At 39.0% G+C, this 14,876-nt stretch overlaps 1 protein-coding gene across 4 annotated transcripts in view; it reads left to right on the top strand.

Annotated features, from left to right (window-relative positions):
• The first annotated feature begins 429 nt into the window (after positions 1 to 429).
• Positions 430 to 14,876, top strand: part of CD200R1L (CD200 receptor 1 like) — a 28,562-nt gene continuing 14,115 nt past the window's right edge. Inside the window, exons 1-2 of one of the 4 annotated variants that reach the window (XM_070787889.1) lie at positions 430 to 670; positions 13,144 to 13,203. In XM_070787889.1, the coding sequence (XP_070643990.1) occupies positions 637 to 670; positions 13,144 to 13,203 (94 nt within the window). In that variant the 5' untranslated portion in view covers positions 430 to 636. The remainder of the gene's footprint in view (positions 671 to 13,143; positions 13,204 to 14,876) is intronic. The other 3 variants (XM_070787874.1, XM_070787896.1, XM_070787883.1) reach the window with 3 other exon arrangements.

Genomic DNA, 14,876 nt, shown 5'->3' with positions numbered 1-14,876 from the left:
GCTCCCTGGAGCCCATGCTTGCTGCAACTAGAGGAAAGTTCATGCAATGATGAAGACCCAGCACAGCCAAAGATAATAAATAAATAAATAAAAACAACAAAAAAAAAAAACCCTACCTAAACCAAATTTTCATGCCCTGACTAGAGGGTGATGGTGACAGAATTCAGAGTAGTGTTCCTTTCTGAAGAAGGATATTGACAAAGACGGAGCATGAAGGAAACTTCTTAAATAATGGAAATGGCCTTATCTTGCTTTTGGTGTATACACATATAAAAATTCATCATTCTGTAAACTTAAGCTTTGTGCATTTTACCTATGTAATTTATACTTCCAAAAATGCTAACTTAAAAAAAAAAATTGCTGTGTAATTTATCTCATCACCTCAGTACCGTGGGAAAACCAATGAATAGTAAGCCTTGTTTTTTTTGCCTTATCACTTAGCAAAACTCACAGACATTTCCTGTCAGTTGTTAACCAGCCAACTAAAATGGCTAGGAAAAATGATGCATCATACTGTTGAATTGAGAGTAAACAAAAGTGATCGAAAGATAGAGATCTGGACGGATTTAAGTGGATTTGTATCAAAGTAAACACCGACTACCCCAAAAGCAGAAGTTTGGGGGGACTTCAGCTGAGATGTTACTGATCTCCTTCATTATCACGATGTCTGGTAAGTCTGATTCTATGACATTTTTAGCAAAAATTAAAGCTATCTTTCAATAGTGATGAGGATGCTCTTGATCCATTTATAAGATGTTTTATGGTTTGCTCTAGTAGCAATGATAGATTTGTGCATTATCTAGCAAACCTGCTGATTTTACTTTATTCCAATGTTGCACAGACTAGTGAAGTCCAGAGTAATACTGGGGACCCTCGAATGGAATAAAACTAAACTTCTATATTTAGACAAATGTAGTATTTTTTCTCCATTTTTTTTGGTTTGTAGTTTTATTGAGTCAATTGAATTCTTAATTTTCGGATGTTAATATTTACTGGTGTGTAGCTTTTCCTGCTTTGATATTTCTAGCCCCAAGGCTAAAAAGGAAACCTTAAATTTCTATTTGGGGTTTTGCAGTTTTTAAATAGAGGTAAGAAAATTGTGGGTACAATTTTCAGAAAATGAGGCTCAGGGAATATAAGAACATATAAATGATAAATAATTAATCTTTATTTAACTTTCAACTTCCAACCAGAATTCTTTGTACAAACGGAATCTTACTCATAAGTGTAAACACGCAGAATAAACGAGTGAAGTGATGCTGATTAGAGCATACTTGGGTAGCCAGAAATAAACCTTTGAATCCTATTTTTTCTTGCAATGATCCCAATGATAGTTCACAATATTCTGAGAAACACTGGCTTCCACGCTTCTGTATTATATCTAGTCAAGGGAGAAAATAACCTGTTCTTTGAAGAAAGAAAGAAAGCAATCTAGGGCCAGGGAAAGCGGAAAGAAATTGGGAGTGGGGAGGAACATTTTGGATGAAGTCAAAAGTCAGTAGCAGATTCTGACTCATGTAAAGGGCTAGAGAAATATTTAGGTGCGGCAGGAAATAAATGGCCAAAAACAAGGCAACTGTGCTGCTATTCTAAGTTGTTTCAGTCGTGTCCAACTCAGCGACCCGGTGAACTATAGCCTGCCAGGCTTCTCTGTCCAAGGGATTCTCCAAGCAAAAATAATGGAGTGGGTTGCCATGCCCTCCTCCAGGGGATCTTGCTGATCCAGGGATCGAACCTGAGTCTCTTATGTTCTCTGCATTGCAGGCAGATTCTTTACCTCTGAGTCACCAGGAGGAGAGTTTAATTAAAACCTGTTGATGTAATTGACTCTATTACCCGTCCAAAGGAAGAAAATCATAAGGTTGCCTTATGTATTTGATAACATTAAACATTCACTAATTATAAAAAAGTGTTCGTGTTTTAGGATTTATTTTTTTAAGGGTAGTTTTATGTTAACAGCAATTAAGAGGAAGGTACAGAGATTTCCCAAATACCGCCTAACTCTTCACTTGCATACCCTCTCCCCCAATATCAACATGCCTCACCAGAGCATTATGTTAATTTCAACTGATGAACTTAGATCGACACATATCTATCATCTGAAAGTCCATAGTCTACATAAAGTTCACTGTTGGGGTTGTACTTTCCATGGATTTGATCAAGTGTATAATGTCATATACTTATCATTATAGTATCATACAAAGATTCAGTGACCTAAAAATCTGTTTTGCCTCTTTCTCTCTCTCTTCCCCTCTGAATCCTGCTAATCACTGATTTTTTTAATGTCTCCATAGTTTTACCTTTAAATAAAACCATGTAGTTGAAATTGTACAGTATGTAGCCATTTCATATTGGCTTATTTCACTTTAATATTATTTAGGATTCCTCAGTATCTTTTCTTGGCTTGATAGCTCATTTCTTTTCAGCACTGGATAATATTCCATTGTCTGGATGTGCCAATTCATTTAGCCATTCACCTACTGAAAAGCACCTTGATTGCCTCAACATGTTGGCATTTATGAATTAAGTTGCTATAAACATTTGTGTGCAGGTTTTTGTGTGGACATGTGCTGTTCAGCTCCATTGGGTAAATACCAAGGAGTACTATTGCTGGATTGTATGATAAAAGTATGTTTAGTTTTCTGAGAAACCACCAAACTGTCTTCTAAAGTTGCTGTACCATTTTGCATTCTTGTCAGCAGTCAATGAGGGTCCATGTTGTTTCACATCCTGGCCAACATTCAGAATTACTAATATTCTCAACTTTGGCCATTCCTTGTATTAATGTTGTCATTCATTTCACTTATATATAAACAACCAATAATTCAATTGTATAACTGAAAACAGTGTGGCTATTATTATTTTGAACCCTGTTAGCTATTAGATCAATTAAAAGTAAATAAAAGAAGTTTTTATTTTACCTTCACTTAGTTATTCTCCAATAGAGGTCTGAGTCGGAGAAGGCAATGACACCCCACTCCAGTACTCTTGCCTGGAGTATCCCATGGATGGAGGAGCCTGGTAGGCTGCAGTCCATGGGGTCTCTAAGAGTCAGATATGACTGAGCGACTTCACTTTCACTTTTCACTTTCATGCATTGGAGAAGGCACTGGCACCCCACTCCAGTCCTCTTGCCTGGAAAACCCCATGGACGGAGGAGCCTGGTAGGCTGCAGTCCATGGGGTCTCTAAGAGTCAGATATGACTGAGTGACTTCACTTTCACTTTCATGCATTGGAGAAGGAAATGGCAACCCACTCCAGTGTTCTTGCCTGGAGAATCCCAGGGACGGGGGGAGCCTGGTGAGCTGCCGTCTATGGGGTCGCACAGAGTCGGACACGACTGAAGTGACTTAGCAGCAGCAGCAGCAACAGGTCTGAGTCTCTGACCTGTATTATTTCCTCTCTCTGAAGAACTTTTAATATTTCTCATATGGCAGGGCTACTGGCAATAACTTTCTCCAATTTTTATTTATATGAGAAAGTCTTTATTTCTTCTTTAATTTTGAAGGATAATTTCACAAGGTACAGAATTCTAGGTGGGAGGGGTATTTCTCTATCAATATTTAAAATATGTTCACTCCACTCTCTTTTGTTTGCACAGTTTCTGAGGAGAATACAGATGTAATTCTTATCTTTGTAAGTAAGATGCTTTGTTTCTCTGGCTCTCCTCAGGATGCTTTTCTTCATTTTTTATTTCGTTTGAATATGATTTGCCTGAATCTGGTTGATATGCCCCCTAGTAGTTGTTTGTTTGACATTTATCCTGCCTGGTGTTCTCCAAGTCTCCCTGAACTTTGGTTTGGTTTTGACATTAATTTGGGGGAAATTTCCAGTCATTATTGTTTCAAATATTTCTTCTTATCTCTTTTCTTTTTCTTTCCTTCTGTGTTTCCATTAATGCATTGCAACTTTTGTATTTGTCCCACAGTCCTTAGACACTCTATTTTTAAAAATCTTTTTTCTCTTTGCTATTCAATTTTTGAAAGTTCTACTGATATGTCCTCTAAATCATAGATTCTTTCCACAGCATTAATTATTAATAAACTATTCATAAGCTCATTAAGGGTGTTTTTCATTTCTGTTCCAGTTTTTTTGATCCCTAGTACTCTTGCCTGGAAAATCCCATGGACAGAGGAGCCTGGTAGGCTGCAGTTCTGGGATCGAAAAGAGTCGGACATGACTGAGCGACTTCACTTTCACTTTTCACTTTCATGCATTGGAGAAGGAAATGGCAACCCACTCCAGTGTTCTTGCCTGGAGAATCCCAGGGACGGGGGAGCCTGGTGGGCTGCCGTCTATGGGGTTGCACAGAGTCGGACACGACGGAAGCGACTTAGCAGCAGCAGCAGCAGTGGTATTGCTTTATGGTCCTTTCTTAGAGTTTCTATCTCTCTGTTTACGTTGCTCATTTGCTCTTGTATGTTGTCTGCTTATCCATTAAAGCCCTTAGCATATTAATCATGTTGTAGTTGTTCAGCCCTGTCTGACTCTTTGCCACCCCATGGACTGCAGCACATCAGGCTTCTCTGTTCTTCACCATCTTCTGGAATTTGCTCAGACTCATGTCCATTGAGTTGGTGATGTCATCCAACCATCTTGTCCTCTGTCATCCCCTTCTCCTCCTGCCTTCAATCTTTCCCGGAATCAGGATCTTTTCTAATGAATTGGCTCTTCACATCAGGTGGCCAAAGTATTGGAGCTTCTGTATCAGTCCTTCCAATGAATATTCAGGGTTGATTTCTTTTAGCATTGACTGGTTGGATCTCCTTGCAGCCCAAGGGACTCTCAAGAGTCTTCTCCAGCACCACAGTTTGAAGGCATCAGTTCTTTGGTGCACAGCCTTTTTTATTGTCCAGCTCTCACATCTATACATGACTATTGGAAAAGTCATAGCTTTGACTATAGGGACCTTTGTTGACAAAGTAATGTTTCTGCTGTTTAATGCTGCTGTCTAGGTTTGTCATAGCTTTTCTTCCTAGGAGTAAGTGTCTTTTAATTTCATGTCTGCAATCACTGTCCACAGTGATTTTGGAGCCCAAGAAAATAAAGTCTGTCATTGTTTCCATTGTTTCCTCTTCTATTTGCCATGACGTGATGGGACCAGATGCCATGATCTTAGTTTTGTGAATGTTGATTTTTTAAAGCCAGCTTTTTCACTCTCTTCTTTCACCTTCATCAGGATGCTCTTTAATTCCTCTTCACTTTCATTAGGGTGGTGTCATCTGCATATCTGAGGTTATTGATATTTCTCCCTGAAATCTTGATTACAACTTGTGCTTTATCCAGCCCAGCATTTCCCATGATGCACTCTGCATGAGTTAAATAAGCAGGGTGACAATATACAGCCTTGACGTGCTCCTTTCCCAATTTTGAACCAGTCTGTTGTTCCATGTCTGGTTCTAACTGTTGCTTCTTGACCTGCATACAGGTTTCTCAGGAGGCAGGTAAGGTGGTCTGGTATTTCCGTCTCTTTAAGAATTTTCCAGTTTGTTGTGATCCACACAGTCAAAGGCTTTAGTATAGTCAATAAAGTAGATGTTTTTCTGGAATTCCCTTGCTTTTTCTAATAATTGTTTGAATTCCAAGTCTGATAATTCCAATATATCTGCCATGTCTGGTTCTGATAATTGCTCTGTCTCTTCAAACTGTGTTGAAGAGTATGTCTTGTAACTTTTTCTTGATACCCAGATGTGATGTACTGGTAAAGAGAACTGCTGTAACTAGACCTTCAGTAATGTGGTGATAAAATGGAGTAGGAGGAAACATTTTAGAGTCCTACAATTAGGTGTCTGTCTTTTAGAGAGCCAATGCCTCTGAACTGTGAACTTTACAAATGCTTCTCAGTTTTTGTTCCCACAACTCAGATTGACCAGGATGAATGAAGTAGGATATTTCCTTTCTCAAATAAGTTAGGCTCTGATTAAACCCCAGCAGGGGAGGCTCTGGTTAAATGGTTTCTCTTGAAATCAAATTGGTAAATTGGTATAGCCACTGTCCCAAACAGTATGGGGTTTCCTTGACAAACAAAAAACACAGCTGCCATATGGTCTAGCAATCCCACTCTTGGGCATATATCCAGAGAAAAACATAGTTCAAAATGATACATGCACTCCAGTGTTAATTGCAGCACTGTTTACAACAGCCAAGATATTGAAGAAACCTAAATGTCCATCAACAGATGAATGGATAAAGAAGATGTGGTATGGGGTCTTCCCTGGCAGTCTAGTGGTTAAGATTCAGTGCTTCCACTTCAGGGGGCAAGGATTCAATTCTTGGTTGGGGAACCAAGATCCTGCATGTTGTGTAGCAAGACAAAAAAGAAAAAAAGAAAAATTGGTACATATATACAATGGAATATTACCCAGCAATGAAAAAGAATGAAATAATGCTATTTGCTACAATGTGGATGGACCTGGAGATTATCATACTAAATGAAGTAAATCACACAAAGAAAGACAAATGTCAAATACTATAGCTTATATGCAGAATATAAAAAATGATACAAATGAACTTATTTAATAAACAGAAACAGACTCACAGACTTAGAGGATGAATTTATGGTTACCACAGGTGGGAAGGGTGGAGGATGGGGTAGATTGGGAGTTTGGGATTGATATGTACACATTGCCAAATTTAAAATAAAATGCCTTTCCAAGAAAAAAAAAGAAAATTGTCTGCAAGGTTATGAATCCATGTTGTAATTCAGCCACTCACAGTATAAAGTTTGATTTTTCAGAATCTTAGTCCTGCTGCTATTGAAGATAAGACTTTTTTATTTTCAGAGCAGATATAGGAACTTTCTGGTCAGAGCTTGAGCTAGTAATCTGAAACCCTGGACTAGAGATCTCTTCAAGAAAATTAGAGATACCAAGGGAACATTTTATGCAAAGATGGGGGTCAATAAAGGACAGAAATGATAGGGACTTAACAGAAGCAGAAGATATTAAGAAGAGGCGGCAAGAATACACAGAAGAACTGTACAAAAAAAATCTTCATGACCCAGATAATCATGATGGTGTGATCACTCACCCAGAGCCAGGCATCCTGGAATATGAAGTCAGGTGGGCCTTAGGAAGCATCACTATGAACAAAGCTAGTGGAGGTGACGGAATTCTAGTTGAGCTATTTCAAATCCTGAAAGATGATGTTGTGAAAGTGCTGCACTCAATATGCCAGCAAATTTGGAAAACTCAGCAGTGGCCATAGGACTGGAAAATGTCCGTTTTCATTCCAATCCCAAAGAAAGGCAATGCCAAAGAATGCTCAAACTACCGCACAATTGCACTCATCTCACACACTAGTAAAGTAATGCTCAAAATTCTCCAAGCCAGGCTTCAGCAATACATGAACCATCAACATCCAGATGTTCAAGCTGGTTTTAGAAAAGGCGGAGGAACCAGAGATCAAATTGCCAACATCCGCCTGATCATCGAAAAAGCAAGAGAGTTCCAGAAAAATATCTATTTCTGCTTTATTGACTATGCCAAAGCCTTTGACTGTGTGGATCACAATAAACAGTGGAAAATTCTTAAAGAGATGGGAATACCAGAACACCTGACCTGCCTCTTGAGAAATCTGTATGCAGGTCATGAAGCAACAGTTAGAACTGGACATGAAACAACAGACTCGTTCCAAATAAGAAAGGAGTACATCAAGGTTGTATATCGTCATCCTGCTTATTTAACTTCTATGCAGAGTACATCATGACAAATGCTGGGCTGGAGGAAGCACAAGCTGGAATCAAGATTGCCAGGAGAAATATCAATAACCTCAGATATGCAGATGACACCACCTTTATGGCAGAAAGTGAAGAACTAAAGAGCCTCTTGATGAAAGTGAAAGAGGAGAGTGAAAAGTTGGCTTAAAGCTCAACATTCAAAAAACTAAGATCATGGCATCTGGTCCCATCACTTCATGGAAAATAGATGGGAAACAGTGGAAACAGTGGCTGACTTTATTTTTTTGTGCTCCAAAATCACTGCAGATGGTGACTGCAGCCATGAAATTAAAAGACGCATACTTCTTGGAAGGAAAGTTATGATTAACCTAGACAGCATATTAAAAAGCAGAGACATTACTTTGCCAACAAAGGTCTATCTAGTCAAGGCTATGGTTTTTCCAGTGGTCATGTATGAATGTGAGAGTTGGAGTATAAAGAAATCTGAGCACCGAGGAATTGATGCTTTTGAACTGTGGTGTTGGAGAAGACTCTTGAGAGTCCCTTGGACTGCAAGGAGAGCCAAACAGTCCATGCTAAAAGAGACCAGTCCTGGGTGTTCATTGGAAGGACTGATGTTGAAGCTGAAACTCCAGTACTTTGGCCACCTGATGTGAAGAGCTGACTTGTTTGAAAAGACCCCGATGCTGGGAAAGATTGAGGGCAGGAGGAGGAAGGGACGACAGAGGATGTGATGGTTGGATGGCATCACCAACTCAATGGACATGAGTTTGGGTGAGCTCGGGGAGCTGGTGATGGACAGGGAGGCCTGGCATGCTGTGGTTCATGGGGTTGCAAAGAGACAGACACGACTGAGTGACTGAAATGAACTGAACTGAACTGAACTAATCTCATACTTTTCCCCTTTACTTTCCAGGGCAGTGAGGAGAAACCAGCCAATCTTGCTAGGCTAAAATGTTCTAAAGTATAAATACATGGTCTCTCAGAACATTTTAAAAGAATTTAATGAGAAGTATCCAATGGTGATACTTCGCATATCTCTATGACTAAAGGTTGTGGATTATTAGTACCCTCTTCATCACTAGAAATACAATCATTACAGTCTTTAAATGTAACCAGATTAGAGAGCCAGTTTCAGATATCTGATGTGAACAATGTAAAGACCAATGTTTCTAAACTTAAAAGAAAATTTAGTTTCATCTGAAAAATTAAAGAAAGAAGTCTCAGGACCTTTGATCATTTGTTGTAATACTTCAGTGCATGCAAAGTTTCAACCAAGACTCTAAGAAGCATGCTTTCTTCTCTCAGGGAAGACATGATACTTGATATAAAATTGACATTCTGTACAAACTTGCTGCCAATGGAGGTAATGAAACAGAATAACTCATATTAGCAATTAAGTTTTAAAATGAATTCACTATTATAAAAATAATCACAGGAATATTTGTGAAAGCAAGGACAATTTCTTTTCTCTTCTAAAAACAACCATTTTTGTACACTTGAGGGGTATGTTCTAAGTTGCAGGTTTTATCTCTGGCATGAGAAGTTGCAGAGATAATTTACTGATTTACCTTCTCAGTGTATTCTTTGGAAGGTGGTATTTTGTTTACTTGTAGGAGAATTTTGTGTCTGGTTTAAAAGGCAGGACTCTCCACGGGCCTCCATTCCCTAAAATACCTTTATTAACCATAAAGTGTCTTCCATTCTCCAGCCAGTAAGAGATCACTGAAACTCAATATACTTGAAGACTTACTTAAGTCAATTTTGAAGACACCACTAATGCATGACAAAGCTATTACAACAGAATCCTCTAGTATTAAGGCACTGATTTAGTTATATCTGATAAAAACTAATGTGCCAAATTGTCAATACTCTCAAACAAAATGGCTAAAATGAGAATCTACTGAAATGGCAACAACTTCACTGATAGCTCAGTTGATAATGAATCTGCTTGCAATGCAGGAGACCCCAGTTCGATTCCTGGGTTGGGAAGATCCCCTGGAGAAGGGAAAGGCTATCCACTGCAGTGTTCTGACCTGAAGAATTCCATGGACTGTATATTCCATGGGGTTGCAAAGAGTCAGACACGACTGAGCGACTTTCACTCTCACTTAACAGTTCATGCATGAAAATCATGTTTTATCACTAAAATTAATACTTTTTATGGGGCATTTGAAATAGAATCCATAGGATAGAAGAAAAGCCTTTGAGTATCCTTTGAAAGGCATTAATCAAGGCTGGGTTCTCTGAATTTTCCATGGACAACAACCTATATCTTTAAAATAGGGAGCGCAATGGGTGACAGAATACGTGAAGAATTGACACTGAAGAAGAATTCTATTTTGCAAGGACCACAGGATACCATATTCGTGAAACACTTTCTTCCAGAAGCATTGGGTCTCAAGGTGCACAGACCAAAATACCTATACGAGAAAGCCTTCATAAGCTCCAGTAACGCTACGCTATCATGGCTGCTGTCTTCTGACCAGCAGACAGCTCCCTTTTAGCTGGGAATGGGCAGGCTCACTGTAGTTTTATTATTCATTGGAATCCTGTCAGATGCCCTCAATACTTGTCACACTTAGGGTAAGAAAAGAGGGAAGGAAGGAAAAGAAGGAGGGATGGAGAAAGAGAAGAAGAAAGGAAAGGAGGGAAGAAAGGAAGGAAAGAAGGAAAGAAATTGTGACATAAGTCAAAAACAAAATAGGAAGTTAATTTGAGGGAGAACTTGAGGTTGTCACTGGAGATTTAGTTTACTTTTAAAAGGCAAAGAAAGCAGAAGAAAATAGAACATGCAGTAGATGTTCATTGCTTATTTTTAGTTGTGATAAATGCAAGAAATGGCATTAGGGCAAGTGAAATACTATACTTTAAATCGAGGCAGCAAATTGTGGCCCATGGACAAAATCTAGTCATATTTTTACAAATAAATTTTTTTTGGACAAAGCCATGCACATTTGTTCCCTTATATGTGGCTTCTTTCTTGTTGCAACAGCGGAGTTGAATACTTGCAACAGTGACCATATGGAACACAAAGGCTCAAAAGTTCACTCATTAGCCCTTTGGAAAAACTACAGAGTAATCCCTCTGAGGTCAGCTCTCAACTCTTATCTGTTTCTGGAATAGATATTTGAGCCTAATATGAACTAAATTTAATAGTTAGAATCTCATCCTTTGTCTTACTTCCAGCCCAAACCAGTAATATTTAGCTGTCTAGAAAAGTAAAATTATTTCAGAGACTTGTTTACTGTTTATTTTTAAGAACTTTATTGAATCTATTTTTCTTATGTCAACATGTTTTTAAAAATTATTTTTATTCAAGTATAGTTGATACATAATATTATTTAAGTTACATGTGTGCAAAAGTTATTCAGAACTTTTAAATGCCTTGCTCAATATATTGGCTATATTCCCTATTTTACAATGTATCCTTGTAGCTTATTCTATAGATAATACTTTGCACCTCGTAATCCCCTACTCCTATATTGCCCCTCCCCATGTTCCCTCTACCCACTAGTAACCAGTAGTTTCTTCTCTGTATCTGTGACAGGCTCTTTGTTTATTTTTTTAATGTGGTGAAAATGGATATAAAATTAGAATGGGAAGTAAAATGTGTATTTTTATAAGCTTAGGATTCACAAATGCTTATTTTCTATAATTTTATTTATTTATTAGCTGTGCTGGGTCTTCGCTGCTTGCTGACTTTTCTCTAGTCGCTGAGAGCAGGGGCTGCTTTCTAGGAGGGTGAGCTTCTCGTTGTGGTGGCTTCTTTTGTTGCTGAGCACAGGCTCCAGGCACACAGGCTTCAGCAGTTGTAGGCTGCTGTAGGCTCAGGAGTATTGTGGTTCCTGGGCTCCAGAGCACAGGCTCAATAGTTGTGGAGCATGGGCTTAGTTGCTCCGCAGCCTGTGGGGCCAGCAATTGAACCCATGGCCCCTGCATTGGCAGGTGGATTCTTTGCCAGTGAGCCACCAGGGAAGCCCCCAAATGCTTATTGAATTGTGGTCATATATAAGAAGTATTTTTTAAATCATTATTGTTCAGAAAAATACTATAAAAATATTTAAAATACTAAATACTAAAAATACTATAAAACAGAGTGTTTTCAAAAACCAAATTTGAACTAGATTAAGACTATTTTGACTGTCAGAAACTGCAAAATTCAAGAGAAGGAATGCATATAGGTCTCAAAAACGATGAAACTGAGAATTTGGACAAAGTAAAGACTATTACCTCTCTCTCTCTCTCCGTACCTCCCTCTGTACCTCTCTCTACTGGATGTATGTCCAACACACATACACACATCCTGTTCTGTTTCTCTTAGGAACCCTGACCAATAGACCTATTTTAGGAAGAATGAAGCAAAAGCAAGGTAGGGATGTGGAGGGGAGATTAATTTACTTTAAGAAATTCATTCACATGATTGCGGAGACTTGGCAAGTTCAAAATATGCAGAGTAGGCCATAAGGCTGGAAACCCCGGGTAAGAGTTGCACTTGGAGTCTGAAGGCAGACTGCTGGCAGAGCTCCCTTGCCTACAAGGTCAGTCTTTTTCTCTTAAGCCTTCAAGTGGTTGGATGAGGCCCACCCACACTTTGGAGGGTAACTTGCTTTATTCAGAGTCTACTGACTTTTAAGGGATTCTCTGGTGGCTCAGATGGTAAAGAGTCTGCCTGCACTGTGGGAGACCCAGGTTTGATCCCTGGGTCAGGAAGATCCCCTGGAGAAAGAAATGGCAACCCACTCCAGTATTCTTGCCTGGAAAATCCCATGAACGGAGGAGTCTGGCAGGCTACAGTCCATGGGGTCGCAAAGATTCATACACCACTGAATGACTTCACTTTCTTTCACTGACTTAAATGTTAATTTCATCTAAAAATACTTTCACAGAAATATCTAGAATAGCGTTTGACCAAATATTGGGATAACATGGCTAGCCAAGCTGACACATAAAATTAACCATCGCAGTAGGAAAAGTAAGGAAGGAAGGGGATGAACTACTCTTCTTAATTCTGGTTTCAAAATTCTTTGAGAAAGTACTCTGGTTTGTCCTGTTGTGTGCAGTGCCCACCACTGGGCCAAATAATTTTAAGCAGGGGGTGGTATCCGGTAAAAGGATTATAATCAGTCCGGCTCACATGAAGTGCCCACGATGAACCAGTACATTACGGCTTGGGAGGAGGTGGGGTTACTTTGTACAAAATAGTTGTCAGGTACAAAACAAGGTGTCTCATAAATGGGAAAATCATTAATTAGTACCTTATAAAGGTACTTTTCATACGTCAGCATGTTTTTCCAAGGAAAAACCTTGAATTTCTGTCTTTTAAGGATTTTTATGTGATTTTAACTATAGTTAATTGATTTTCTATCATATTGTATATAAGCTCTTATGGAGAAATAATGGTTTTCACTCCATTTATGTATCTAAAATTGATTTCATCTGCTTTTCTCTGCGTATTTTCTAGCTTCAACAATTACTTCCTCTGTGGACAGAAAGCAGAGCACTGTAACACTTTATGCAGAAGGTAGTATGCTTTTTTATCTTTTTGAGGCCACTACTGAAGCATGAAACGTTGAGCTTACTTAGAAACAGAGTCAATGGTCTGGACTGAGTGCCAGCCTTGTGCCCAGTTGAAGAATATGGTGATCTGAACCCTGTGGGATAAGGAACCTGAATGACCCCACATGTCCTCCCCTAAAGCAGTTCAATTTCACTGGAAGATTATGGAATGTTCTCTATCAGGCACTGTGCTGGGCTTTGTGGGGAATATAAGATTAACAAGACTATCAAAGAGCCCCAAGGGAGCCCAGTTTTGTGGGGGAACCCAGCCATCAGGAGCTCAGCTATCAGACAGACAGAGGAGGTAAGCGCTCATAGCAAGTGTATCAAGGGAGAAAGGGCATGGTTAAGCACCAAGGCTTAGGAAAGGGTTCACAGAGCATATAGCAGTAAGCTGGGTCTTAAAGAAAGGGTTTTTAAACAGAAAAAAAAGCAGTATACTGACCACCTTAGAGAGTAAAAACAATGTGAGAAATGACATAGAAATAGAATTGTACTTGGTGTTTTTTCTGGAGTGTGGAGGAAATGTAGTCAAATGTAAAGTGAGTCAATGTGAAAAAGAGGGCTTTCAAAGCCAATATTAAGACATTTAAATTTGTCCTTTTTAGGCCATGAGAGATGTTTGGAGGGTTTCAGAGTTGAGGGAGTGACATCTGTGTTGTAGAATGATATACTGGCTGCAGTGTAAGGTATGAACTGAAGGGAGAAGAGTGTTGAGACAGAGATAGAAGTTAGGAGGCTTTGCAGCAATCTAGGTACATGGTGATAGGGACTTAACCTAGGGTGTGGTAGTGAGAAAAGAAAGGGAATGCCCCAAAGCCAACTGGAATTTGTCTGTGTGCATATTTATAGCCAAGGGATGCAGAAAAGATGAGATATGACTGCTGGTTTGGAAACAAAGATGAGACTCTATCCTCTATCTTCTCTGTGAAGTAGAAGGTAAAAATCCCTGTAGCTGATCACAGGCGTGTACAAAGAATACATTTGTAGATAGGAGCCAAATCCACTGTGTGTGGGGTTGGCTCTGGCCATTGTGTAAATGATCACAACAGGTATGAAAATGAAAGAAGAGAATGAAATAATAGCAACACCATAAGAACTATCATTATACGTGAAGGGTGATTGAAGTTCAGAGAATGGAAGATGAAAGGGCATAAAATATCTGCCATGCTTGGAATCTCCACTGTTGGAGCTATTTTTTTTTGGATATTGTGCCCCTGTTCAAGCGTGCTTAATTGACTGGCAAGTACATTCCCTTAAATAAACAGTCAGAACTTGTGGATAAATACTAGCAAAAACATTAAACTTATACTGTTTACAAGGTAAAGTTCAAACTCCTGAGAACACAAAGGAACATTCACACCTTGCTATCTCATCAGTCTCTTTATCTTTCTGGTGTTATCTTCATCATCTTTCCCTTGTGTACAGATCTGTTTACCCACACCCACTCTAGTTGTTTTCCACAAAGGTTTAATACTTTATATATTTCATGTGATTTCTTATGTAATTAGAAAGTTCTTGCTTGTATCTACATCTTTGACAAGAGGTTCCCTCTGGAAGGGAATACTTTTTGGAGTAATGGGAAGAATATGATTTAACCGCCTTCACTCTGCTTTTAGAATCTTCCATCTTCCTTCC

This window comes from Bos indicus, chromosome 1 (genome assembly GCF_029378745.1).
Source record: "Bos indicus isolate NIAB-ARS_2022 breed Sahiwal x Tharparkar chromosome 1, NIAB-ARS_B.indTharparkar_mat_pri_1.0, whole genome shotgun sequence".
Taxonomy (NCBI): domain Eukaryota; kingdom Metazoa; phylum Chordata; class Mammalia; order Artiodactyla; family Bovidae; genus Bos; species Bos indicus.
This window is presented reverse-complemented; position numbering and strand designations above follow the sequence as displayed.